The sequence below is a fragment of the Choloepus didactylus genome, chromosome 7 (assembly GCF_015220235.1).
Source record: "Choloepus didactylus isolate mChoDid1 chromosome 7, mChoDid1.pri, whole genome shotgun sequence".
In the NCBI taxonomy this organism is placed as follows: Eukaryota; Metazoa; Chordata; class Mammalia; order Pilosa; family Megalonychidae; genus Choloepus; species Choloepus didactylus.
This window is the reverse complement of record NC_051313.1, coordinates 8,694,834-8,722,395: the sequence shown is the minus strand read 5'-3', so window position 1 is coordinate 8,722,395 and position 27,562 is coordinate 8,694,834. Positions and strand designations below refer to the sequence as shown.

Below are 27,562 nucleotides of genomic sequence, written 5' to 3'. Positions count from 1 at the left end.
CGGGAGGCTGTGGCCACAGACCCCGCGGCCAGGGCTCCCCAAGGCTGTGAACCGCAAGCGTGGGGGGCACCAACAAACACAGCACACCCTCCAGGAAAAGTCATCCTGACCCTTTTATTGTTGAAATTAAAAAATAAAAGGTACTTAAATACAATGGTGAACATATAGGGCAAAACAGAACCATAAAATTTAATGTTGAATTAAGCAGTGAATTGAATGTTTGGGTCTCAAATTGGCTTTGAACCCAAAACCGCTTAAAAATGGGTATGTTCACAGTTAACGGCAATTGGCTTATAGGTGAGAGAATGGTCGAAGTTGTTCCAGTTGAACTTCCAGGGAAATTCTCTCCTCGAGAACATCCTGGAAAAGATGCAAAGGTCAAGTCATGTTCCAAAGTATATAAATATAAAAGCACGTCTAACAACAGTTCTGCTTCCAGAACACAACGTAGATGTGTCAAGAAGACTGACAGGAGACTTCTATTCCTATTTTTAAGACACTTCACTTTCAAAACGTAGTTTCTTTATATGTTTGTAATATTTAAAATATGATCCTAATGATTATAATTCTTTTATTACATAAATCAGGGTAATAAAATATTTTTTATCTAATCATTAGAAAAGCCAATATTTGTAAATTATGGGCATTAATGCATGAATTTTTCATAAAGCCTGGCCTCCCCCTGCAGTAACTGAAGATGGTTAACACAGATTCTTTTCTACAGCAACTCCTGGATCTCACTTTGAGTTTCAGCGTCATGAAGAACAGTCATCTTGCAGTCAAGAATTTCTCATCACAGTTGACTTTGAGTAGTCTTTTCACACAGCCACCAATTCCTATTTTCTTTCCTTTCCTTCTTCTCTCTGTTAGTACTTTGTACTAAAAGAATTACCTCTCTGTGTTTGGTACCATACTTCCTATTTTCTGTTTTGAGAGGTAATGAAAAAACGGATTTTAAAAATAGCTCCTTTATACTTGTTTCTGTGGTTTTCCCTTGTTCTTTAGAAAAACATGCATTAACAGCATTTTCGTCTTCAAGGCACAGCACCAGCTCAAACCTGCCCTTAGCTGGCCTTCTTCCTTCACAACAGATGAAAGTTATAATCATACAATAGCTACAAATGTCTTCTCCTTTGATCAAAGCAGTACACAAGGATATCATTCATTCAGCAGACATCGATCAAATGCCCAACACGTGCAGGTTCGGGGGACAGAAACAAGGGGCCCGAGTCCCAGTTTACACCTGCTGTCCTGCCTGCTGGTACACACCCTCCGCCTGTTCTCACACAAGTGTCCCGGTCTGGACAACATGTTACATGGTCACCCTATACAGAAATGATTATGACCTGACCTCAAGGAATTCAGTTTAGTAGGACAGAGAGACAAATGGGTCATAAATAATCACAAGACAGTGTGATAAGTGCTAGATGAAGGACATGAACATGTATGAGAATGAATCTAGAAACGTTCATTCTGCATTTCCGGGGACTCTTTTCTTCTCATCTCTGTGGCTTATAACATTGCTCCTCAAAATGGGCTCCACAGGCCAGCAGCATCTCCACCACCTGGAAGCTTATCAGAAATGTAGGACTCTCAGGCCCCACTCCAAGTATGAATAAGGATATTTATCTTAACGTGACCCCAGGTTATCCGGATGCATACTTAGGTTTGAGAGGCACTGGTGTAGAAGACATGAGGGCGTAATGATATTGGTGAGTCATAAGTGACTTTGGGGGTAATTTTTTTTCCTTAGAGATTCAAAGAAATGGTTAACGATAAGTAAGAAAAGCAAGCCCACACCTCTCAAGTATTAGATAACAGAGGTGCCAAATGGTAAGAGGGTTAAAGAATACACACTAGCCAGAAGCGCCATTTCTATTTAACGCTTCTCCTCTTTCTCTTTTTCTACTTGCAAGACCTAAATCCCCCCACCCTTCCTCTTTGTTAGACCTGTGTAAGTCCTTTTAATCAAACCTGGGTTATCTTTGATAAAAGGATAAATTAGCTACTGTCAAATTCTCTAAGAATTAGAGTGCTGAGTGCTATGTATATGATCTTGAAGGTACCTGAACCATATTTCTTTTAGGTTATTTTTTATGAAAGTTAAGGAAGATAACAGTGATGCCTTATATATGTGTGTGTGTGTGTGTGTAGGATAAGACAATGCATACCAGAAGTCAGTATAAAAAATTTCCTTTAAAAGATCCAAAGGCTTACAAAACATTTCAGGTACACATTTCTCTTGCTACATGGAAAGTTCCAGACAAGCATAAGAATTATTATATCACCTCTAATTTCCCCTTCAACTGAGATGCTCTGAGTCTATGGAATTTCCCAAATAAAGATTTAGAAATCACATTACCTTTAATTGTTGCTGCAATTCACTATTCAATCTGGCCAAAACTGTGTTGGTTTCCTTATTGCGTCTAATTGATGCCTGAATAGCTTTCTTATCTTTCCCCACAGATCTGAGGAGATAAAGGGGCAAAAAAACATAACCTTCATTTCTTATCTTTACATTCTCTCCATTCTTCCTTTTCTATTTCTAAATATGGAGAGTAAAAGGAGCAAGCCTTTTCCTCCTCATCAGCAGAGGTCAATCTCACCTGCTCAGTTTCAATGGCCAGTCAGAAGTATCCAAGCTACAGAAGCTTTAATGTTGTTATTGTTTTAATTCTTATTTTTCTATCAAGTCACCTCAGTGTAAGTTAAATAGAGAGATGGTCTAGAGCAGGCATTGGCAAATGTTTTCTGTAAATGGGCAGATAGTAAACATTTTGGGCTTCATGGGCTCTACAATCTCTGTCACACATTCTTGTTTTATTTCATTTTTTTCTTTTCATTTTAAACAACAATGTAAGACACAGTCTTAGCTCATGGACCATACAAAGCCAGGCCAAGGGCTGAACATGGCCCATGAGCCCTGGTCTGCTGACTCCTGGTCTAGAACAACTGTCGTTAACATACCATTACTCCATACCATTTATTTTTAAAAAGTCTGCACCAGGACTGTGATAGGGAATACAAATGGAATGGGAATTAAACTTAATAATGGAGAGGAAAAAAGGGGAAGAAAATTGTACCAACACATAAAAGAGAAAACTCTCAAGAACAGTTAAGAACCTTTGCTCAATAAAGAACTAGTCTGACTATAATTTCTTTCAGTTTGCCATTTTCAGTTGTGCTTTTTGTTCCTAGCAATTAAATGTGTTTGGAAATAGCATTGACTACCGAGGAATAGATGGCTGTGAGGCAAGAACAGCAGCTAAGACACCAGTCTTTTGAGTATGTTCATCGACTTCTGGCCTCAATTCATCTTCTGATTTTAACCTTCTCCGAACGGGTTTAGGTGGTGGCGCAAGAGGTGTGGTGCCTTTGCTCTAGAAGACAAGACTTTCATCAATAATGAGCATTTCTCAAAGACAGTCACTTAGCACTCTGACAGCATCTTTTTTGCTTTCTTTAAGCCGCTTGCTCTCCAAAATTTAAAAACTGCTTGTCCTACTTTAAAACAATTTATAGGTTTATGGTAAGAGGTAACTTAAATTACAACAGGAAAGGATGTTCCTAGTTGACACGAAAATCATGAATGCAACCTATAATACAAATGTTTTGTAAAGAGTAAGAAGTTCCTTGAGGTCTGAGTCTGTTTCAAGACTTACAGTTTTAACATACACGATACTTGCTCAATGTATCATTTAATACATTTAAAAAATGGAGCCTCCAGAAATAGGCATTCATTATCCCCATATGATTTGCTAGCCAAAAATCCTAAAATAGATCATCTTAATGAATAAAACAATTTATTATAAAGAAGTAGAAATCTAGGCAGCTCTTTTTTTAAAGAAGTCAACCCCTCACTAAGACGCACAATAATTGTGATTCTTGAAAATGAGAGGACATTCTGTTGGGGATTACAGATCTGTCCCAAACAGAATGAAATATTTCATTTTGTGTACACTGATATCTGTAATTTCCTATGAAATGCATACAAAAAATAAGGATTGACAGAAAGAAAGAAGGATGGCTGGCTGGAGAGATCTGTGATAAGGCAAGTACAACGAAATAATACAAGCAAGGTGGTGGTTTTACTGATGCCAAATGTAAAATTCTTTCAGCTTTTCCATGTTTAGGAATTTTCATAATAAAATATTGGGGGAAAAACTGTGCCTAAAACCAGTTAGAGAAAAAGCGATGAACACAGAGTATAGCACTAAACTTAATAGGTTGATAATTTTTCCCATTCTACTCAAAGTTGCAATAAAAGAAAGTGGACTTGACCTGTAGGGAAGTTCTACTTGGCGTATTTGGAAGGTGTGAGAGCCGCATACGTTCTGAGAACCTGTAGTGTACAGCTAACGTAGGTTTATGGAAATATCAGCTCCTACAATTTTTAAACAGGCAGACTTGTTCTGCAAAGACAGAATCTTTTACAATTAAAGGCAGGGGAATGGGTTAGATGATCTCTCGTGGACTTTATTTCTAAGATTTTCATCATTTTTAAAGTTTTAGGAAGTAAAAATGGCCTCAGGTAACTTTCTGAGGAACAGCATGATCACTACTGTCACAGACTCGCATACCACATTGGCGGGTGCGCCAGCAGCCGTCTTTTCTTCCATTTTATTTTCCATTTTGGCAACTCGAAGAGAACTTGCAGGATCAGAAGACTTCTCAACCTAGAGATGTATATGTTATCGCTCTTAATTATATATGTAACATATAATTATGCATCAGTATTTAATAGGTAACAAATTATAGGGTAAAACATTAAGAAAATCTTCATCCCGACCAGAGAGTGGCAGTGAGGGTGAGCAGCTATGGAGAAGCCTGTTGATGGCCTGTCTGCACCCTTGGGGGCGGTGGTGCAGCAGGCACACCGAGTGGCAGGGCTGGGTAGGTCCAGGTGGGAGGGGAACCAAACACCCCGGGAGAGAGCACCTGGGCACAGTGGGGCCTCCCATAGGACCACCCTTCTTCCTGGAGGTGCAGCCCGTGCCCCTGATGGCACGGGGCCAGGCAGAAAATTACAGGTTTGAAGTGACTAGCAGAAAAATTTCCAGGGATCAGATCTATAAGAAACTTTCATCTAAATTGTGCTAGTAGAGTAAACATGGAGTTTTTGATCCACTAGGGTGCCTCAGTCTGGGTTGAGAAAATCAGTCCTGAATTTCAGCATTCTGTTGGCTTCGGTGGGGTCTGGGATGTCTAAGAACTTTGGCTCCGGGAACACTGTCTGCAGGACATGTCTGGCATCCTGTAAACCGTCTGTCTGTCTAACCAGGGCAGCACACTCTCACAGAGACTGAGGGTGGCCGCTCCTTGGCAACCGTCGCTCAAGCACAGGCTCAGATGCTTCGCCCCTTAGCAGTGTGTTGGCTGGGACCAGGAGGCTGCCTGTCTTTTCCCACCATCTCTTCATACTCCCTGCCAAGCAGCCCTCTGTGGCCCGCAGGCACCAGAGGCCCTCACAGAGGCTCAGGAGCCCCGACCTGGGGAGTCTACCCACTCTACAAGCAGCAGCAGCACGGATTTTTGTCACTGCTGCTCCTCTGTCACACACAGGCTGTGAGCCTGGTATGGGAAGACTCCCAGCAGAAAGTCCGATGAACCCTTGAAAACCGACCGGCAGGACCTCGGGATGCTGCTCAGCGTCATCACTGTGCTCTTCTTTCACACTGGATGCGGCAAATACTTCGAACTGGCTGAAATCCGCAAAGTTGGGCTGCTCCGGGATCTGCTGCGGAGAGGTGCTCGTGTGGGCCAGCAGGCCGTCGGCGTCCCCGGGGCGGTGCACGGCGGCACCCGGCGCCTGTGGGCGTTGGACAGAGGGACAGACGTTTTGTTCACGTCAGTGCACACTGCAGCCTTCTCTTACTCTGAAAATGCATATAAAGGCGCTCTATTTTATGATCTATAAACTCAGAGAGGTCCAACACGGTTAACTTGCAGCTCCAAAAGGCTGTAAGTGAAAACAGTAAGATGACAAACCTGCACTCAAGAAGCTGCTTCTGGAAGATCCTCATTGGCCACCTAAGGGCATTGTGGGGAGGGAGGGAGCCTGGCCACCCTGGCTCTGCCTGCACCCTCGTGACTGTGGCTTTGCTCCTCCGTGCTCCTTGTACTTGGGCCACTGCACAGCAGTTTGTTCTTTAGAAAGGCTGTTTTTGTTTATCTTTCTTAAAAGGTTTCTATTTCTACTTTTAAAGCATGAAAACCAGCGGCCAATACTTCAGGCACACTTCCCTTTGATTCGCTCTCCGCACCTTGCTGGACCAATCCCTCTAAAGCCTTCAATCCAGAAACACATTTACTGAGTATCCACTTTGTGCCAGGCCCTATGGATACAAGCTGACAGTCAAGTGCAGGACCAGAGATAGCAAACAAGGAGCTCAGCAGAGCATGGGAAGTCTTACGGCAAAGAAAAGCACATGGAGTCCGTCCCTGATCCTTACTGACCTCCTGGGTGTGACACAGAAGCAGCTCTGCCCCTTTCTCTCCTCCCACCATCCTCCTGCTCTCCCATACATCCACCCCCCTTTCTCCCAGGAGAACGTGCCAGGCTCACCCCCCATCCCCGTCTTTGTGAGAGTCATACCTTCTTCGGAACGCCCTCTCCCCAGTAAATGCACCTTATCGTCAACTCCCTGCTCCAGTCTTCCTTCCTTCAAGTTCCATTCGCCTCCTCAATGTGGCCTTGGCTTGACAAGCCAGGGAGGCCTCCCAAAGCATTTTTACAGACACTTGCACTGCAACACTGTCTCTATTATAGTTACATTTAAAGGTCTGATTCATCCCCTAGCCTGAGCTCCTTAGGCCCAGACCAGCTCATTGGGCTTCATAGCTTAATCCCAGTAAAAGGATTTTTGCTTGCCCTTTACAAATTTTGGTAATTTTTTGATTGAGGAGCCGTCTTCATTATAAGAACCTAACTCAGAAAAATCAACCAAATTCATTCATGTAAAATGTAGTCAGTTACATAAAACTCACAGCTATGACAGAGAATCTATCCTAGAAGATTACAGTTTTGTGCAGATCAAAACAATTTTGACCTGGAAGTGGCTCTGAGATCCGATGCACTAACTGACCCAGGGAGAGGCTGTGAGGTCATACGAGGCAGTGAGAGACCCAGGCAGGAAAGGCCACCTGCTCCTCCCACTAAGCCCTGCTTGTCAAGGTGTCATCATTTGGCTCACTTTTAAACTTCTTTCAAAAAAAAACAATCCAGATCATTATTGGAATTCTCTCTTTCAAAAGACGACTTAGCTTTACTGAATGAAATGCTCCTTAGGAAAGACCATTAGGTAACTGCTTAACTTGAAGATAATTCTAGATAGAATCAAATACCGAACAGATGAGAGTAGGTCACAGGGACTGTGACAAATGCTACCCAGTGACGAACGCCGAGGAGGCACAATTACCTGGGAGGGCTGTGGCCTTGGAGGCACTGCAGGAGGGTGGGTGACGGCTCCAGCCTGCGGTTGTGCTGTGGGAAGACATGAGCCTCCTGTTAGAGGGCATACGGTCACTCTGGTCACAGAAGAAGAGGCCGCATGACTGGGCACCGTGACAAGAGATTTCTTGGGGGGCCTGGTAAGCATCTGGAAGGTGGACAGGATCTCATGTAGCTGTGTGCCCTGGCCCTCATGGCCAAATCGCAGGCCTCTTCTCAGGGCTCACTTCTATCACCTTGACTGCACGAGGCCCTCCTGCCTGCTCCCAAATTACTAGACACTCCTGGTTTCACTGCCCACCTCTAACTGCTCTTTAAGCCATCAAAAAGGAGATGTCCACGTTTTCACTTTTCATGTAACACTTCATCCTACCATCTTTCTGGAAAAGACTAGCAGATAACACATGGATGTTTCTTGGCTTGTGAGTCCAGCGGCCTGGAGTATTTCCCCTTGTCCTCATGACTCCAGACTCATAATGACTGAAACAGAACATCATCATCCTCTCCCAAACTTCCCTATTTCAATCACTGTTAACAGTCCTACCAGTTACATAAAAACAGAAACCTTAGGGTCACTTATGACCCTTCTCTCCTTCATCAGCCACAACAAATTAGTGACCAAGACCTATCACTCCCCTCCCCACTTAGTATCACCCCACATCTTTCTTTTATAATTTCCTGTGGCATCTCTCAGTTCCCAATAGGAAAAAAATTCCCTCTCATCTGTTATCGATTAATCCAGATTTTTTCTTCAGATAAATATAAAAAAATTAAATAAGAAATATTAAGAGGAAAAGACCATGATGCTGGGCTCGCTGGCCCTACCTGTGGTGACCGCGAAGGCCCGGTTCATGTCAAGGGACGAGGATCTGGAATGGGAGGGCTGAGGCCGCGGAGGGGGCGGCGGGGGGGCCGTGCTGTCGGGCGACGCTCCCGAGTGAGACCTGCGAAATTCACCCATCAGAGCTGGTCACCGCTGCTCACACTGGAGCGCCTTTCCTTTTAAGCACTCAAACTTGGCTAAACAGTAAAGAACCTAACCAGTTGTGACATTTGCTCAAGCAGTACATAAATACTACAATAAATAAAGATAGCAATCTAAGATGTGCCCTAAATAAGTGGTTATTTAAGGTGGCAAACAGTTCCTTTTACAAAGTTATACATTAAGCAAAATTTCAAAAATTTTACAAAGAGAGTTTTTAACATGAATTCAAGATAGACTGAATCTAGCGCAACATTTTCCCATTTGGTTATCGGCAATAGTGGTCTGAAAAACCATTTTCAAAACAGAGAAACTCTACTTTTGTTTTTGATTTGCTTTCAACTGCTTAAGTTTGGGGTTTGCAATCCGTTCCTCATGTGCAGGGCCAACATGGACTGTGAGATCCAAGATGACTGAGAGCTCTGGGGCACACAGGAAGAGCACGACAGGTGCCTTCACCTCCCTGTGGGCTTTGGAGGCTCCACCACTCATCTGTCTCTGCATCCCCAGGAGTGCAGCCAAGGACACTGAGCACAGGCACAGAGAGGAGAAAGGCACCGCCCTGCATGCCACTTTCAGTGGCAGGGAGACCCCTTGCTGCCTACCTCTGGATGGCATTTTCCACAGAATTCTTTTGACACCTGCCATAAGGCTACAATGGAAATCTGTACATTTATTACTTAAACAGACACATGCTGTTTATCTCCAATAAGGACTATATTAAACTTCTAATGCCAAGAAGTAATCAGGTCTTTTTAAATCTTCCACAAAATAACCACTAAACAAATAAAAGTTCCTTTTGGATTTCTATCAACGTTGAAAAAAAATGAGAATGACTTGCCTTTTATATAACTCAACCCAATAGCCTTCGGGGAGCAGAATAATTTGTGCTTGGTTCTAAACAATTTTAACCGACAAAATGTAACATGAAACTTAACATGCTTTTTTTTTTTTTTTTTTGATGGAAACACTGACCTTTGACGAGTTACGTTGTTCCCGATCTGTTCTGGGTCAGAAGTGTACGAGTCTGAACTACTGTAACCATCTGCAGATAAATGGAATATATCCTATTTAATAATAATCTTTGTTTCCACTTATATACCCCAAACATAACTGATACATTTTTTAAAATCAGAGACATTCAAAGATTGGCTAAAAGGCTGTTCACCCCAGTGTCAATAAATGTAAAAAGTTGAATATTAATGAAATAAATCTCAGCATATTCATACAAAATACTATGCAGACCAAACAAGTTACAGTCTGGAAAAATTATTATTTTATGACAAAATATTCAAAATAACTTACAATGGGAAGAGGTTACAAAATAGTACATATATTATAATTTCATTTTATATAATAACTATTATATATGCATAGAATGAGGATTAAGGTTGACACCGAATGTTAATTGTGGTCATCTGTGGAACAATGAGAGTATAGATAATTTTTTGTTTTTGCTTATCTATGCTGCATTTCTATAATAAATGCAAATTACTTTTGTAATGAAAAAGTCATTCTGAAAGAACAAATTAGACATATTTTAAATGAAGAAAATATTTAAAATTGGTCATGATGAAATAAATTTAAAAACAGAAACTTGAGGGACAATTTGAAGAGATGTTATTTACTTTCAAAGGTTTTATAAATGAAAGGAACTGGTTATTTGGCTACTTTCACTGTAAAACTTATCCCTTTCCTTTTTCCTGTCAAATCACTGAATTATTTAATTGATCAAGATGACGACAAAACTACTGTATTTCTGTTGTGATGTCCTAATGGTCCCAAACTGAGCTCCTGCTCCTCCCTGCCACCTGCTCTGATCACACCCATCCTCACCTCCCAGCTGCTCATGTCAAAATCCCTGGGATCGCCCAGATAGAACCAGAATCCCACCACCTCTCGGCATTTCTACTGCCCCCTGCCTAGATCCAGCCATCACCTTCTTAGGCCTGGGTGACTATGACGGGCTCCTAAACGCCTCCTCCCAGCTACCACCAATCTGGCAGCCAGAGTGATTGTGTTAACTGGGAGTTCAGACCACGTCACTGCTCCCTTCAAAACCTGCCAATTTCTCGCCCCCTCATGCAGAAGTCCGCGTCCTTACACGGCGTCTTTACAGTGGCAGTGCTGCTGTTCTGCCACCACCTCTGCCCAGCCAAACTTGCACTTCTGTTCCGGGCAGTTGCCTGCTGCTCCCAGGGGAAGCCAGGTTGGTTCCTGGCTCAGGACTTCACATCTACTGCTTGTTGGGCCTCTCCTGTCCTTTCAGATATTTACACTGCTATAAATCTTCAAGACTTAACTCCAACTGCACCTTTCAGCAAGGCCCTCCTCTGACTACCTCACTTCTCCCTCTCCCCTTTCCCAGTTCTGTTTTTATCCACAGTGTTAATTACCTATTATACATGACTTACTGCTTTTTTTTTTTCCTTTCCCCTCATGTCTCTCCCTACAGAATGTAAGCTCCATAAGGGCAAAGACTTTTTTTCTGGTTTATTGCTATATCCTTAGTGCCTAGAACAGAGTCTGATGGACACTGGCTGAATGAATCTATCTGGACATGATTCTCCTGCGGGAAAGAAAGGAGCTAGTGGGGAAGAGCCAAAGGCTCAGACCAGCTATCCTGAGAGGGATGCACACAGGAGGCGGCCTTGAAGCAGGTTCACGAGGCAAAGGGCGATCGTCTGTCTACGCATGGGACGGGGAGTTTAAGAGGGTTGACTAGTCCCTATTTTATGCAGTGAGATGGTATCAGATGACCATACATTTGAATTATTCAGAGCCTAAATCCAGACTTAATAGTGTCAAATGGAAGAAGTAATGCTATGTTTCACTTACCTACAGTATTTCCAGAAGGAAATTTCACTGATGAATTTATCTTATTATCTTCTGAGAGGTCAGGAGGTTTCACAAGTAATGGGCTAGTGGGATTAGTATGATCTAGTAGAGAATTAATATGTAAAAATACAAGATGTAGATACTTGACTTGATATACCCATAGATCTCAGAGTACACTATCAGATTTTGTTTAGCTACTCTAAAGAAATGGAAGGTGAATTCATGGGATATCACAAAACAATATTTTTCATAAACAACAAATGTAAATCCACTCAGAATTTTGTTTTCAGCTACAATAGAAGATAATTCACAATGAAAAAGTTAATTTGCATGTTCATACTTTGTTAATTTTATCAATGGATCCCTGTAAACAAAATATCACACAATGGGCTAGCTGATAAATAGTTTATGTTGACTTATATAGAAAAGAATCTACCTTGGAAAAACCTTAACTAACCCATTTAGCCTAAAATAAGGGGAAATTTCAAGAGTTAGTATCAAAACATTGGTTTGTTTTAACTTACAATTCTTCAGTTAAGAGTTTGAATACACCTTAAATATAAATTCACAACAGTAACCATAAAAACCCACAGGTTATCAGGAAAGTCACATTTTCCAAATGTCTGTATTTTAAAACTTCATAATTTCAGTTACATAATTTCCTTTTAAAATTAAAATAGAAATAAACATAAATGTATGTATATATGTATAACTGTAGAAATTACTGGGTTAAAAATTAAGCAATTATGAAAGAATCCTGAGTCCTGACAGAATTATCATTTGTGCTTTTATTTTGATATTAAACTAAATTACAACCCAGCAACAGCACCCTCACCACTGCCGGTTCTTTTAAGCTCCATTTCCTGCATGTGGATTTTGCTTGGAGTCATTCGAATGGGAACCGGATGAACGATAGCAGTATCCTAGAGACAAATGGAAGGAAACAGAGAATTTGTATTTAAAACATCAAGCTAATACCCCGAAATAATCAAAACTAACAAGACTTAAAAAACTGGTGGATAACTTTCTCATTCACACAAAGGCATGACTGAAGACACAGTTTTTAAATTAAAAGTTCTAGAATTACATTAAAAAAATTAATTTCACTATACATGCCCAATAATCTGACTTATTTTCCAACAGATACATTTAAAATTTTGAGGACTTAAAATCTGCATGATTAAATTATCATATAAAAGTGTAGTTCATGACAATATTCAAAAGCAAGGTATGAAACAATCTGATGAAATTATCTAAATCTGAGCCTCTGATGTTAAAGTGAGCTATAATGAGAATCCAAAGACTAAGTACAGCCTGAAAACTCATTTTCACCACTCACCTCTTTCTTGCTCAAGAAAATTTGACAATTTTTTTACATATAAAACAAATATCTACTTTCTATAGGTTAGTTACAACTGTTTAAACTGGACTTCAAAGTTCAGCATAAAATTTCTACACAGGAATCCATTTCTAAGAGGAACAAGACCCCTTCACTAACACTCTTCCTCTACCTTCTTCATGACTGTAATATAGCTGGTATTTCTAAAAGCCTAGTTAGTGGAGTAAACGAATTGGCAGCAGAGACTTTAGAAAAGAACGAAAAGAGTAAAGGGAGGGGAGAGGGTGGAGACAGGCCAGGGCAGGGGCCTCTGGGTCCACAGACAGCCTGGTCCAGGGCTGAGACCCTCAGGAGGAGCCAGGGCCTGACTGGACATCTGGTTTACCACCAAAAGACCTGCTGAGAACATCTCCATAGGATCTCACAGGTACTTGGCTCCTCCTACAAGGAATCAATTCATATTTTTTTATGTGCTGCTGCAAAAAGACTGAACTAGACATCCTTACATTTTGAATATCAATTACCGAGCTATATTTATAATTTTGTATGCAGGATAGTAACTTTTACGTGATGCCAGAGATTGTCAAGTCTGTGCTGGAGAAAGTCAGGCCCTACCTACCACATCATCTCTTATTTGACAGGCTTCCTTGGCTAACTCTCATAACCTCTACATTCTAACAACTTACAGCAAATTTATTCCATATGGCTACTATATTGACAGACTCATTCACAGTAATGTCCTTTCCCCCAAATGGTGAGATTCTGGATGGGGTTCATGTATTTATCCAATTAAACTGAACTAACATTTTCCCTGCAATTCTAAAATTATAGTTATACGGATGTCAACATAAAAGATGGATGGACATTTAGATTTCTCATTTAATAATGAGTCAGTCTCAGGAAAATATTTATAACCATTCACTTATGATACTGTTTAAGTTATACTGATGGTTATGAAAATTGGCTTTAGGAACTACTATTGTTTTCTCCATTTAAAAATGTTAATAACAGAAATAATTTTAATGAGAATGAGAATTTACCATTATAAGGCAAGATCAAAGGAGAAAGAAATATCTCATAAGACAAAAAGTTTTAACTCAAAACCCAAAACAAGCTAGGAAAAAGCAAGCAAGGAAAATTTATTAGTAGATGCTTTAAGTTACAGTATTCATCTAAAATGTATTCAGTATGTGTGTATGTGTACCTACCTACCTACCTGCTTACTACCTACCTAATCAGATGTATCAAGTTTATAACTGTTGGAAATAAGAGCTAGCCTTGTCATATATTTTCAGTACAGTAAATGGATGTCACAATAATGACTCCAAGAAAATCGTAAATGTCACAAGACTTCATTCTTCAAATAATTTGCATGATAGTTTTTTGTACCAAAGAAGACAATTTTCTGTGATACATATTAGTCATACAACCACTGGCTGCCATTGGCCTGCAATGGCTTGAGTCCAGTGGATCCTGCTATTGGCAGAACTAGACAGTTCCAGGAGGAGCTTTACAGAGACGGCCACGCCTAACCTCAGAACAACAGATCAGGAGTGGTCCCCATGTGCAGCCAGTATTGAGAACTTTGACTTCAAATGTTTCAGCATCCAGATCAAGAACCGTGAATGTTTCTAAACCTCAGATCCTGACCACAAGATGCCAAAGTAATACCTTCTCTGTTTCAGACTAGTTTCCCCAAAGTAAAAAAGAGAAGGAGGAGAAGAAGTGATAGCAAACAAAAGAAAAAGAGTGGCACATCCTGCCCAGTTTCTTCTACCTATTCCATCACTCAGAGCTTTAGGAAGCCCATTCCTAATCACTTACGATACATTTGGATCTCATATTGGGATACCTGATTTTATAGAATTCAGCACTTCCAGGAGTAATGCCTTACATTATGCTCATCTACCTATATTCTCATCTATTCTCCATGCCTTGACTCCTGTCACTCCTGTCTGAATCCAGCTCTCCTGTGTCACTGACTTGGTCCAGGTACTCACCACCTCTAGCTCTCTAGATCCAGGCGGCCTTCCCAGGGCTACCTGAGTGATCTTCCCCAGCTACCCCGCCCTCACCCCCACCTGACTGCGGTACTCTGGGCTGGTTCCTATGGCTTCTGGGATGTGTGCAGAGCCTCAGTCTAGCACACAAGAACTTCCCAAACTGGTTTCCACAACATTCTTTAGCCCCATCTCCCACCCCGTCACTCCCCATACAATCTCACCACAAAGCAGACCCTGCTCAGGACATTCCCACTACTTGGAATGCCCTTGGCCACCTCTGCCAACTCCTAGTTCACTCAAGACCAGCAAACAAGTGCAACTGCTTTTGAGAAAACCTCCCCAAATATTCCAGGCTGAGTGAGTTAGCCAACCCTTCCTCCACCAGTTTTGTTCCCAGCTATAATAAGATAACATGACAGTTCACTCTGTTATAATCACTGACTTACAATAATTCAACTGTGGACTACTTAAGGCTGGAATCTTTGTTTTGGCATCCTTCCATCTCGAGAATGTTACAGACATCTAGAAGGGAGCACCCCCAAACCAGGTGAGTTGGAGGGCACAGCCAGTGATCAAACTAACTCTCTTTCATGCCCTGAATTAACACTTCTGCAGCTTTGAAGAACAGCTCAACCATGCCAAGGTCAGAGCATTACACTTCTCATCAGTCTAGAATTTCCCCCGAGTTTGGGTTCACGTACACAGTAGCAGAAGCAAATACTACCAGAGGCTATTAACTGATAAACAGTTCAACAAAAAAATTATCACATTTCATCAGAAACTCAGCTTCTTCAGAATTCTGGAAGACTGATAACTAACCACCCCAAGTTTAAATGTGAGGTCACTGTGCTGTCTGATGGGTGTCTCTAAGGGCTACAGAGCAGTTTAGAGTTTATCACAGACTCTGATTTTATTGAGCAAATGGCTATTTATCAAGTTTAGCTTCCTTTTTATATTCCGTGAAATGTTTCCAACACTGTAAGGTACGTTGGATTCGTCTTAGAATTGCAGTGGGTTTTTTTCTCCCAGGTGATCTCCATTCTAATCCGAAAGGGCCTTACTTATTTATATATAATCCTGATTTACATGAGCCTTGCAAAAAGGACCCTCGGGGCCTGGGGCGCCAGGCTGTGGTATGTAAACAGGCAGTACTTCAGGGCAGTATTAAATGAAGGTGAAGGAACTCAGACCCCTTGGTGCAAGCAGGGCATTCTCCTAATTTAAAACTGAAGGTAAGATTACTGGTTGAGGAACAACATTTAGATGTAAGTTTGCCACCATAAAAAACAGTCCTGGGTATCAGATTATAAATATTTAAGAATGCCAATGTTAAATATCAAAGAGAGGTCTAGAATCAAGTTATAAATGCCAGTTAATGGTTTTTTATTTTCCTAGAGCCTCCAGTCACACTATAGCTAACACAATGAAGTACTGATCTGTAGCATTTTAAACACCAGAGCTGACATTGATAAATTTGGTATTATTCCCATGAAGTAACAAGAAAAATCACTGTTATTAAGCCAAATATTTCCCTGCATTTCACTCCAGTCATGAGTCAACTTATTTTGCTTCTGAGTTCTAGGTGTTTATACATAATGTGTTTGCCTGGCCTGGCAAGGATCAGATTCCCACGAGTGATTATTTTCACTATTTCCTAAGTGTTAGAGAGTAGAACAGACTGTTTCTTTATTGCTACATCAAACTTTCCTTCCTGATGAAGCACGTTCATTAAGTACTTTAAATAAAATTAACTTGACTCTAATATGGTGAAATGACATTTAAAGCTAAGGTAAAACTTTCGTTTAGCTTTTAGCACCTGTCATTTCCCAAGCAAGCTTAATTAAATCTGCTAAAACGCAGCAAAAATTTTAAGCTCTGCCTTTTTAATTCTCCTGTTCTCAATTTGTCAGAGATTAAAATCAAAGAATAACGCCCTCAAAGTCAAGCAGCAAGAAAAGAGAAGCAAAAGGCACAATGATTTACATATTAATTTGCCCTAGAATAACAGACTATAAAATAAAAACTTCCATGCATTATCTGTTTGAATTGAATAAATATATTATCCTTTATATTTCAAATAGATACTAATATTGTAAAATTATAAAACATATGACACATCCATTAATGTAAACTTTTGAAGATATACTATTATCTTTAAATGCCACTTCTCCAAAATCCACCCTAAATGACAAGACCATTTTTACATTTAATTAATAAATGCTGGTTGTCTTTCACCAGAAACATCTAAAAAGAATGCCTATGTCACTTTCTCCATATCTTTCCATTCAACTCATTTTTTAAAAGCCTACCTTACACTCTTCTTCCCTTTCTACTTACTCTTTTTGTTTTGGAATGTGCTTAATAGCATATCCTTCTTTTTAGAAGAAAAAAAAAAGAAAAAGCAGAGGAATGAGCAGCAAGAAGAATGATTAACAGCTAAAGTTTTGAAGTTTTCAAGTAATTTGAGGGACAGGTCCACATATACGAAATTAGCTCTATGGGGATTGAATTTATTTGTTAAATCAGGATGTAAACTTTGTAGCATTTTTGAAGCAATACAAGAAATCACAGGAAGACAAGACAGAGGCTCGTGTGCACAGTGGGAATCTGCCCAACAGCTCTGCATACTGTTTTGCTGAACTTGATTCTTTCTAACAGAACCCAACATACTAATGAAATCAAAGCCATATCATTTGGATTGTAAAAATAAAAAATAACAATGCATAAATATTTACATACATAGTACATATTACATGATGTGTAAGCATACAAATACAATAGTATTTACATAAGTGTCGCTACACTGAAATAAGCAGTGTCTAATAAAACATACACTTAATTAGCAAATGAAAACAAGCTTAACTTAATCAGTTGTCACAAAATGCTTCTGTGGACGTGACAACACATGTACCAGATTTTAAAGACATAAAGTTTTCTCTTACCAAAATAACTAGAAAATACAAAGAATGGCAAATTCTCTTTCCACCATCAAGCACACAAAAATTGAAAAGCCCGGGCCACCACTTCCCTCTAAGCACTCCACTGAATCATGCACATCAGCCTAAAACCATAATGAATGGAAATCTGGGTTAATAAAATTAATTTCAAACAAGCAAGCTAAGTGATTGACTTACAGGATCAGCTGGTGCAATGTTAGAATCAAATTGGGTCAGAGTTTGTGAGCTTGAAGAGCGTTCGCTAAATGTCTCCCACTGCTGGACAGACAGAGGAGACACAAGTCAGCACGGTGAGAAAGATGGAGGCAAGGTCCCCGGAGAAGACTCTGCAAAGTCGCTCAGAGGCTGCACTGCAAGCGGCGCTGGAGAGGCCGGACAAGCTCCCAGGGCGTCTATCTCTCCATGAACATGTTATGCTAGGTCATCTTGGAATGTGGGCTGAGCAGCTTCCCAACCACATGTCTAGTAGCGTTTATTGGGATCTCTAAGGAAGAGATTCAGAGCCTTACAGACCTCATTAAGATTCAAAACACAACATGGAGACAGAGTCTAAGTGATATAAATGGCCACAAAGTAAAAACGGGCTTGTCTTGACTAGAGAATAAAACAATAACTTCACCTCCTTCTTTTAGCATTCCAGTGTCTGTGTATTGATTTGAAAAAGCTAATGAAATCTCAAGTCCCGAGTTTTGGTCAAAACAAAGCAAGTCAGTGCAACTTGCCAGTGCGACCCCTGAAAAATGATCCTGCTATGCACGTGTACATATTTTATACATGTGTATACATATTTAATAAAATATTGTTGAGGTAAGATGCAAAGAATTCTGGAATTAATATATGTTTCAGTCTATGTCAATCTTGGCAAGTCAATCCTGGCAATCAGCACTACAACAGGGCTATGCCACACCACAAGACAGAGATGCTAGTGAGACCCCCGCCCCCCAGGATGGGAGGGCAAAGTGCGGCCACCACAAGAGCAGTCAAGCGCCAGATGGGTGTTACATGTAGGAGATGCATTCTGATGTGAAGCCCTACTTCTCTGAAGGAGGTACAAAAAGAAATAGTATACCTCTTCAAATAGGTGGAGTGAGAAGCCAATATTAATTATTTAGTAATTTCGGAGATCTCAGCAATAAAATAGTACAGGATTTTTACATAAACATTGTACAGTTATCCTTTGAAGAGGGAAAAACACCCACACATATACAATCTATACACACAAACACACCTACTCCATTAACCAAAACCCTCTTTTTTATAATTTACTATGGGGAAGAACACATTTTTATGCTTTAAAGTTTGACTTACTATTTAAAATAGATATTCAATATGAGAAGATATGTAGAAATAAAATATTAGCAAATGAGCATATTTTTGAAATTACATATAAAAATGGTTAATACAACCATTCAACATCTTTTCCTACAAATTAGTTTAATATCATGAAAGTTAAGATATTATACTAAGAAATACGGATGCATTCAAAGTGCTTCTTGAATACAGCAAGCCCACAATAATTTATTATGTTACATCTCTTCAGGTAAGTGACTCACCAATATTTGTTAATATAATTAGTTTCTTCCTCAACAATTATTTTTGCATGATGGATACAGAAGGAATTTTTAAAATCCTAATTATCTAATTAAGGAGAAAAGTTTAGGTACAGGAGATTTCTGCCAACAAGAAGGCATTTACCTATATGCCTCAGTTGGGTGAGTTAACCTTGGTTTCCAGGACTGTGGGTGAGCCAGCCCCCCAGAGGGCAGGGAGACTTTATCTTCCTAAGGTCAGCATAAGAGTTAGGAGTGCAGGCTTGGAAGCAGGCGACTGGAACCCTAGTTGTACTGGAAGACCTTGGGCGAGTGATTTACCCTGCACCTCCATCTCACCACCTGTGACAGGAGATCCCCAGCCCCGGGCTCACAGGACAGTGGTGAGGATTAGGTGAAAACTCAGACATGCAAAGAGCTTGGTGAACAGTGCCAGGCACATCAGAAATGCTCAAGACCACAAGGGGCTTGGTTAGTGGTGCCCAGGCCATGCCTGAGAGCATCCTGGCCACAGCTGGCAGGCACCAAATAAATATTTATGGAAGGAGTATTAGTGCTCTGTGGTAGAAAACTAAATACCATATTCTAAGTAGGTTATTTTTTTAGAAAAATCTTTAAGATGTCTTAAAAATGTTAGTTTTATTAGCATTTTGATTTTTCACATATAGTAAAAAACAACGAAAAAAACAAAACAAAACAAAACAAAACCAAAAACAAAACTATGACATTCAGGACTGAATTGCCAAATACTACAAAGTAAAACTGAACAGGAATATTAAATAGGGAAAATGCAACTACTGAAATCAGAATTTAGAAAGACTCCCATCCCTAGTCTTTAATGATCACATGCAGTTGTATTTAGAATGAATATGGACTTTCAAATTGCGATGCTTTAGAAAGAGCTTTTATTTACAAATTGATTTTAAAAATGAAAGTAATGAATAAATGCAGTAAAAGTGGTTGCAAGAACAATGACCCTACACTCAATAAAGCCTCTCCACCACTAGCAAATTCTTTCAAGCTTTAATCCCTCCCTCTAAAAAAACATCCAAGTTTTGGCTTTACAACCAACATTATGATGTCTTGGAAACAAATGATGACAGAACACAGATGATTATCTTGGCTGGAATTAAGTCTTAAAGCTGCAACAGGTAGGTTAAAACTGCCAGTTACTTGTGTTTTCCACTGTCAAAACTAAAGTAGGCTGCTCTTTAATCCAGTACTTTTCTGCCTTTAAAAGACATGAAAAGCACAGAAGCTTAGAACTTTGTCCTGAAAGTCAGCAAACTTCTGTATTTGTAGCACTACCTAAAAGTGATAAAAAAATCGTAAGGAAAAAATTGTAGCTTGCTCACAAGGAAACCGCTTTAACAGGCAGGAGCTGGGGTTTTCTAATGGAGCTCCAAGAGCAACAAGGCTTTACAGAAGGACCTCTGGGTGCTTTTAGGGAGGCAAGGCCTCAGGCCCTCTTCCCTTATTCTAATCAGAGCGGCTCTACTTTTTTTCATATTCGAGTTCCAAAATAATCAGGGAGCAGTGCACTTGTCTCAAGTTCTGTTTTATACACTGTGCTTGGTCACGTGTGACAGATCGTCAGCCACTGCATTTATAATGGCTAAATCACCCCATTCTGTATGAAATAAAACTTAATTATTATAAATAGCCTGTGTTGTGGAAAATCCTTTTTTTTTTCATGTGGAAAGTGAGTTAGTGGTTCCCTATATCCTTCCAACACTGATTCCCACGCACGCCCACCACCCTGCCCATGGGGACATGAAGGCAGTGGGCAGTGAGTGTGGCAGCTGACTGGAAAGCTAAGGCCTCGGCTCTGCCCTGCACACTGGCATCTTGGCCAGCCAGGCACCACGCTGACCCCTAACTTCATGAGTCTGCCCTGCCTGGCTCCTGGGGTGTTCATGGAGGTGAGGGCTGGGAACCTGATGAGAGTTAATATACGAAAAGCATTTTGAACACTTTACAAAGTCATTTATTTATCATAGTCACATGGGGTACATTCTGTCACCTAAGCATGCATGCCAACGAGTTATCTGCAGAAATGAGCCTGTTCGGAACCTCTTACCTTAACACAATTAAGTTTTAGTGAAAAGAAAGGGAAGCTCTGCTAACCTCACTGCTCTGATTCAGCTCCGGCCAAGTCTGGTTCAGTGATGGCATTGATGGCGACTTGCTGGGAGGTGCTTCTGCAGGAGAGCCTGAATAACCTACCTCACCTGGCTGATCCCCAACACCTGCAATTTAAAAATAGAGCAACTCTATAAACAATCTATTGTTGGCCTAGGAAAGCACTAACAGAAGATTTTCAAAAGTGGTGAGCATTTTAACACTAGACAATACTTATTCCTGCAACTTATTGTCTTCCCGAAACCAGTCTTTTACAAAAATAAAATCTAGTTAGGAAGAAACAGAAAGAGGAGTGTTATACATGGTAATAATGCAGTAGGGCACGTGCTTTGAATCCTTTTCTATAACCCAGATGGATATGTATCAATATTTCTCAAAGTGTATTTCACGGAATACTAATCAGGAAGATGGCTTTAAAACATTAGGTACCCTGTTCACATAAGTTTGGTGATACTGTAAGTCCCTGTTGGAGCATCTCCATGTATATATGTACATCAAAGACTTCTGATATCCTAAGGTAAACTTTGTTTAAACCAGTTTTTCTCAAAATATATTTGTCCTCTGAACCCTTTTTATCAGATAGAATCACTCGTTCCTTGGCATATATTTTGGGGAATATATTAGTAAACTAATACTAATTCACTCATATTTTCTCTACGAGTCTCCCTTGTTACCAAAATGCAGCATATATTTGCAAGACAGGACAGCAAAAGAGGAAGAATCTCCAGCCCTGGGCAAAAAGCAAAGTCCATGGGCCCACGTGAGACTGAAACCTCCATGACTAAGGTTCCCTGTACTTAGAGTCTTAACTTGAGACAGCTACATATCCATGATGCTATTTCAAAATGGTTTTTAAAGTATTTTGAGGTATCACATTCCATTTCAAATTATAATTAATCCTTAGTTAAAAACAACTCTTAGATTACAATTAAAAAACAAAAAGAATTTCATTAGTAACTAGATTCTCATTCTAATCGTCCCAAGTTTTACATAGCTTTGAATATAATCCCAAAGTGAAAAATCATTATCAACTGTCAAATTAATAGGGAGGTCCTAACGGTTTTGAACCCACAACAAAAATTTGATTCCAATATCTGTCACTATCTCACTCTTTTGACCACAGGCAAGTTGAATAAAACAGCACTTGAGTTTCTCCACCAGAAAGGGAGGTATCTGCCATCATCCATTAGCTCTGTCCTTCAGGTTCCCAGACAGCAGCCCCCAAACCCAGCAAGATACAGGTTTTAACCTTATGACCTATTCAGAAGGAAATCCTTCAAGTTTCAGTGCCCAGTTTAGGCTCTCAAGTATTTACTGAATGAGACGCTTTCTGGGTTCTTCATTTGAATTCATTCTCCTCTACCGTCATTCTCCTAGAACACTGACATCAAAATTAATTATTAATATTTTTAAAAGTTCTCAAAATTTGTCCTTCTTCCTATTCAGTTACACGGTTGTCTCAAAATATTTCCATGCCATTTAACCTGCCCCTGACATTATTCCTTTATAACAATACCACAGTGCAAGCATCATATTGTGATTAATTTTTGTTTTGTAAGATCAGGAATTGTTTTTCTTTCTTTCCGAATCCTGTTCCTTTTCAAGAGTGTCAGAGTAGTACAGAATCCGTAAGAGGCAGAGAAGTTTCAGATTCCTAAGACCTCTGAACTCAAAGTTCTTTGAGAACAACTAACGAAAAAGTCATCCATTACAAATACTAGCAACAAATTCTGCAGGGGATAGCTTGGGATTTTTCAGTGGAAACAAAAACTTTGGGTTTTCTTCTTCATGATAGCAAAAGAAAAGGAAGTTAAAGACAGGTGGACAGTAGCTACGAATTTGATGCTTTACTGTAAGCGGGGCTCTGTCAAAAGGAAGGCGAATAAAGAAGTATATCTTTTAGATATCCCCCAAAGCAGCTACGTATTGAAGTAAAAGAACTGAAATTTAACTAATAGGGTTAATTTTCAAAAGAACCTGTTTGAAGCCAGACTATAGTACTCAAGTTTTAAATGTCATTTTAGAGCAATCTGGGGTGCTGGTTTGGCTTTTGAGACCTCAGTTCCCATGAAGTCTTCTTCTGCAGACAAATTTCGAGCCAGACTGTATCCCACACCCTCCTCAGGGCAGCTAGGATTTGGGATAGATTCTGGCAACCTCTCTGATTCACCAGCGCAAAGCTACACTGGGTGCAGCCTCTTGAGGCTGAGAACTGAAATGTTATTCACCCAAATAATTATAGTTCATAATTATTCCAATACAGTTATTTTTCTAGAGTAGCGATTCTCAAACTGTGGACCGTGGACCCTTGGGAGTCCCTGAGACTCTTTTAGGGAATCTTAAAAGTCAAAACTATTTTCATAATAATAATAATGCTTTTTCCCTGTGTTGACATTTGCACTGATGGCAAGAAAGCAATGGTGGGTAAAACTGCTAGCTAATCAGCAAGAATCAAGGCAGTGACACCAAAATACACTAGTCATTGTTCTCCTTAACCCCAGGAATCCCAGTTTTAAAATATATATGCATTCTAGCTTCAGTGAAGAATGTTCTTGATGAAGCAGTAAAAATTATCACTTTTATTAGACCTCAGCCCTGAAAACACCTCTACTACTCTGTGACAAATGGAACACTCGTACAGAGCACTGCTGCTGCACACCCCAAGTGCTGTCTCAAGGCAAAGGCCCGTGATTCCGTTGTAAGCTGAACAGGCCACTTTTCTCATGGAACACCATTTTTCTTGAAAGAGTAGCTGATAAACTGTAATTACTCAGATTTGGGTATCGGGCAGACACAGTCTCAAAAATTAATGAAGTGAGCCTTTCCCTTCAAGGGAATCAACTGTATTTGTTACTAATGACAAAGTTTCAACTTCCAAGCAAAAATCAGAATTTTGGAAAGTATCTATTGGTGGCCATAAGCTCAAGAGCTTCCCAATACTACAGACTTCTCTGATAAGATGGGTTGTGATGTGAACTAATGTGCTTTTTCAAAATTTTATAACAACATGTGTCAACATTCAGAAGATATGTATAATTCAGTGAACTGGTATTTTACAAATAACCAATGCATGTTGTTAGGAAATCATGCATGGTTAAAAGTTCAAAGCGCAAGAAGGAACAATGAACTTTAATGTAACAAGGCAAAAAATCCACTGATGCAGTTTCAGCTTTCACTTTGCAACCAACCTTTAAGAAATTACCATTTGTTTTTTGTGTAGTATCTAAGACGATTATCACAATTATCTGAAAAGCTATAAAATAGTCCTCTGTTTTGCTTTTAAGACCAGATTTTCCTCAAGTACTTCAGGGATCCAACAGAGCCAAATAGTATGCATTTTAGGCTTTGTGGGCTACGTGGTCTCTGCTACAACTTTTCAACTCTGCCACTGTAGAGTGAAAGCAGTATTAGATATATGAAAATGAATGAGCATGGCTGTGTTTCAATAAAACTTTATTTGTGGGTACTGAAATGTGAATTTCATATAATTGTCAGGTGTCATAAAATAATCTTCCTTCGATTTTATTTTCAACAATTAAAATGGGGGGTGGGGTGGGGGGGAATCAATCTTAGCTGTGGGCAACACCAAGACAGGGAGCAGAAAGGATCTGGCCCACAGGACTTAAGTCTGCTGGCCTCTGACGTAGTTCAGACAGAACAAATCCAGCAGACCGAATGACATCCAGCAGACCGAATGCAGGAGCAAATGTGAGATACCGGCTTCTACTAAGCCAGATGCAAAAATGTAAAGCAATGCCTCCCTTCTCATTTTCTTTTTTTAAATTTTGGAGACTATGGTTATTTTACTAAAAGTATTTATGCTAATATAGAAGAGGTTTATTACTGATATTTTTAAATAAAGTAATAAATATTTTAAACAAAGGCTCTTGGAGTTTTCCATAATTTTTAAAAATGTAAAGGGATCCTGAGACTAAAAATTTGAAAATCACTGTTCTAAAAAATCCAAAATTTATTTCTGGAATAAACAAGCCAAATGACACACTGCTTCGCACAGCATCTTGGTTCTTGAACCTGAGAGTCTGTGGAGAGGTGCTCGATCTGGACTTAGAGCGCATCCCCTTCAAGGTTGCTTCCTAAAACCCTTCTGCAAAGAGCTCGGAGCCCGGCGGCAGCAGGGAGCCACACACCGGGTGTCCTTTTGGAGGCTGGTGCCACTGCACCCTCACCCGCTGCAGCATTCCAACCAGCCCCTGGTGGGGACCCGGTGCCAACCCTGACACCCACCCACCCCTGGGTTCTTCTGCCCTGGATAACAGCAGAGTCTTGGGGCTGGAAAAGAGGAAGGAGAGCCGAGATTATTTTTTAGAGTTAACCCCAAAGGGCTCCCACTCCCAAAGTTCTTTCATGCATAAAAGCAAGTGTGGAAGAAACAACCCGGTGTGACCATCTGATGTACTGTCAACTCACATTTAAAAGTTAGTAATGAAGGTTAAATGAGTGCAAACCATATTTCAGGATTGCACTAGAAAATAAACACATTGTCAGGTGTTTTCACCCTTCTATCCTCCAAAGAATCTAACAAATTCATAGATTCACTTCAGTACAGTGTACCTGTTGAACAATCTTTCTTAGAGAGCTTCAGTTTTATTATAGGTTTAGTCTTCCCATCCTAGATTGCTCTTATTTTCCTAAAGTATTACAACTGATACACCAAAAACTTGCTTCAAAAATGACTGCCAGCTATTACTAATCTTACAGAAATATATACATTCCCTAAAATCTTATGGTTAAAACTCTGCTTTTAAGCTGCTAGTCTAACCTAGGAAGGGTTCTTCAATCACAAAGGTTCAAGGCTCCAGCCTCAATGTAACAGCTTCGTCACAGAAAAATTAACTATATCTTTTATTTATTTAAAATATGAATATTCATTCTTCTTACAAGAAAAATATTTTAAAAATATAAACAGGTTTAAATGAACTTTGAATGTTCAAGGAAAACTACAAATGGTACCTTTTTCATTCATATTTATAAGTCTGAGATATCAGCAATGCATAGGCAGAAAGCAATTAAAGGCTGAATTTAAGATATGCTTTGTTTTGTCTTGAGTGATATTATAAGCAGCAAGAAACTAAGTTCCATTTCCAAAATTAACTCCACTTCTCCCAGCATTCCACACAAAAGAAACCAATTCAGTAGCAGATCTTAAGAAGGCCTATGTAGAAGTCTATTCATTTAAATTAAAACCAGAAGTTTATTAAGGCTCGAAATGCAGAGTTTCTATTTGGGATGATAGAAAAGTTTTGGTAATGGATGATGGTGAAGGCAGCACATTGTGAATGTAATTAACAATACTGAGTTATATATTTGAATGTGGTTAAAAGCGGGAAATTGTAGGGTGTATATATGGTACTAGGAAAAAAAAAATCCATGGAACTGTACAACACAGTTAACCCTAAGTTAAACCATGGAGTACAGTTAATAGAACAATTACAAAAATGTGCTATCACTAGTTGTAACAAATGTTCCACACCAAAGCAAGGTGTAACTAATAGGGTAGTGTAGGGCAATCCTGTATTTTTCACGACTGTTCTGTAACCCACCACTTCTCTAACAACAACAACAAAAAAACAAACAACAAGAAACAAAGGTTTAAAAAGAAACATGAAAGTAAAAATGTGTCAAACAAGGTTTAAAAACAAAGCATTGAAGGAGGTGGGGCAAGATGGCGGACTGGTGAGCTGTATGTTTTAGTTACTCCTCCAGGAAAGCAGGTAGAAAGCCAGGAACTGCGTGGACTAGACACCACAGAGCAATCTGACTTTGGGCATACTTCATACAATACTCACGAACATGTCGAACTGCTGAGATCAGCGAAATCTGTAAGTTTTTGTGGCCAGGGGACCCGCACCCCTCCCTGCCAGGCTCAGTCCCGTGGAAGGAGGGGCTGTCAGCGCTGGGAAGGAGAAGGGAGAACTGCAGTGGCAGCCCTTATCGGAAACTCATTCTACTGATCCAAACTCCAACCATAGATAGACTGTGACCAGACACCAAAGAATCTGAGAGCAGCAAGCCCAGCAGAGAGGAGACAGGCATAGAAAAAACAGCACGAAAAACTCCAAAATAAAAGCAGACGATTTTTGGAGTTCTGGTGAACATAGAAAGGGGAAGGGCAGAACTCAGGCCCTGAGGCTCATATGCAAATCCGAAGAAAAGCTGATTTCTCTGCCCTGTGGACCTTTCCTTAATGGCCCTAATTGCTTTGTCTCTTAGCATTTCAATAACCCATTAGATCCGTGAGGAGGGCCCCCTTTTCTTTTTTTTTTTAATCCTTTTTTCTTTT

At 40.0% G+C, this 27,562-nt stretch overlaps 1 protein-coding gene across 4 annotated transcripts in view; it reads right to left on the bottom strand.

Moving 5' to 3' along the window:
• Window positions 1-89: 89 nt before the first annotated feature.
• The window catches only part of REPS1 (RALBP1 associated Eps domain containing 1), an 86,829-nt gene continuing 59,356 nt past the window's right edge, over window positions 90-27,562 (bottom strand). For 2 of the 4 annotated variants that reach the window (XM_037844211.1, XM_037844208.1), the window contains exons 9-20: window positions 21,247-21,368; window positions 17,747-17,827; window positions 12,106-12,193; window positions 11,271-11,372; window positions 9,408-9,477; window positions 8,276-8,394; window positions 7,419-7,483; window positions 5,624-5,809; window positions 4,581-4,676; window positions 3,232-3,380; window positions 2,363-2,468; window positions 90-360 (exon numbers count right to left, since the gene is read on the bottom strand). In XM_037844211.1, coding sequence (XP_037700139.1) covers window positions 292-360; window positions 2,363-2,468; window positions 3,232-3,380; window positions 4,581-4,676; window positions 5,624-5,809; window positions 7,419-7,483; window positions 8,276-8,394; window positions 9,408-9,477; window positions 11,271-11,372; window positions 12,106-12,193; window positions 17,747-17,827; window positions 21,247-21,368 — 1,253 coding nt within the window. In that variant the 3' untranslated portion in view covers window positions 90-291. The remainder of the gene's footprint in view (window positions 361-2,362; window positions 2,469-3,231; window positions 3,381-4,580; window positions 4,677-5,623; window positions 5,810-7,418; window positions 7,484-8,275; window positions 8,395-9,407; window positions 9,478-11,270; window positions 11,373-12,105; window positions 12,194-17,746; window positions 17,828-21,246; window positions 21,369-27,562) is intronic. The other 2 variants (XM_037844210.1, XM_037844212.1) reach the window with 2 other exon arrangements.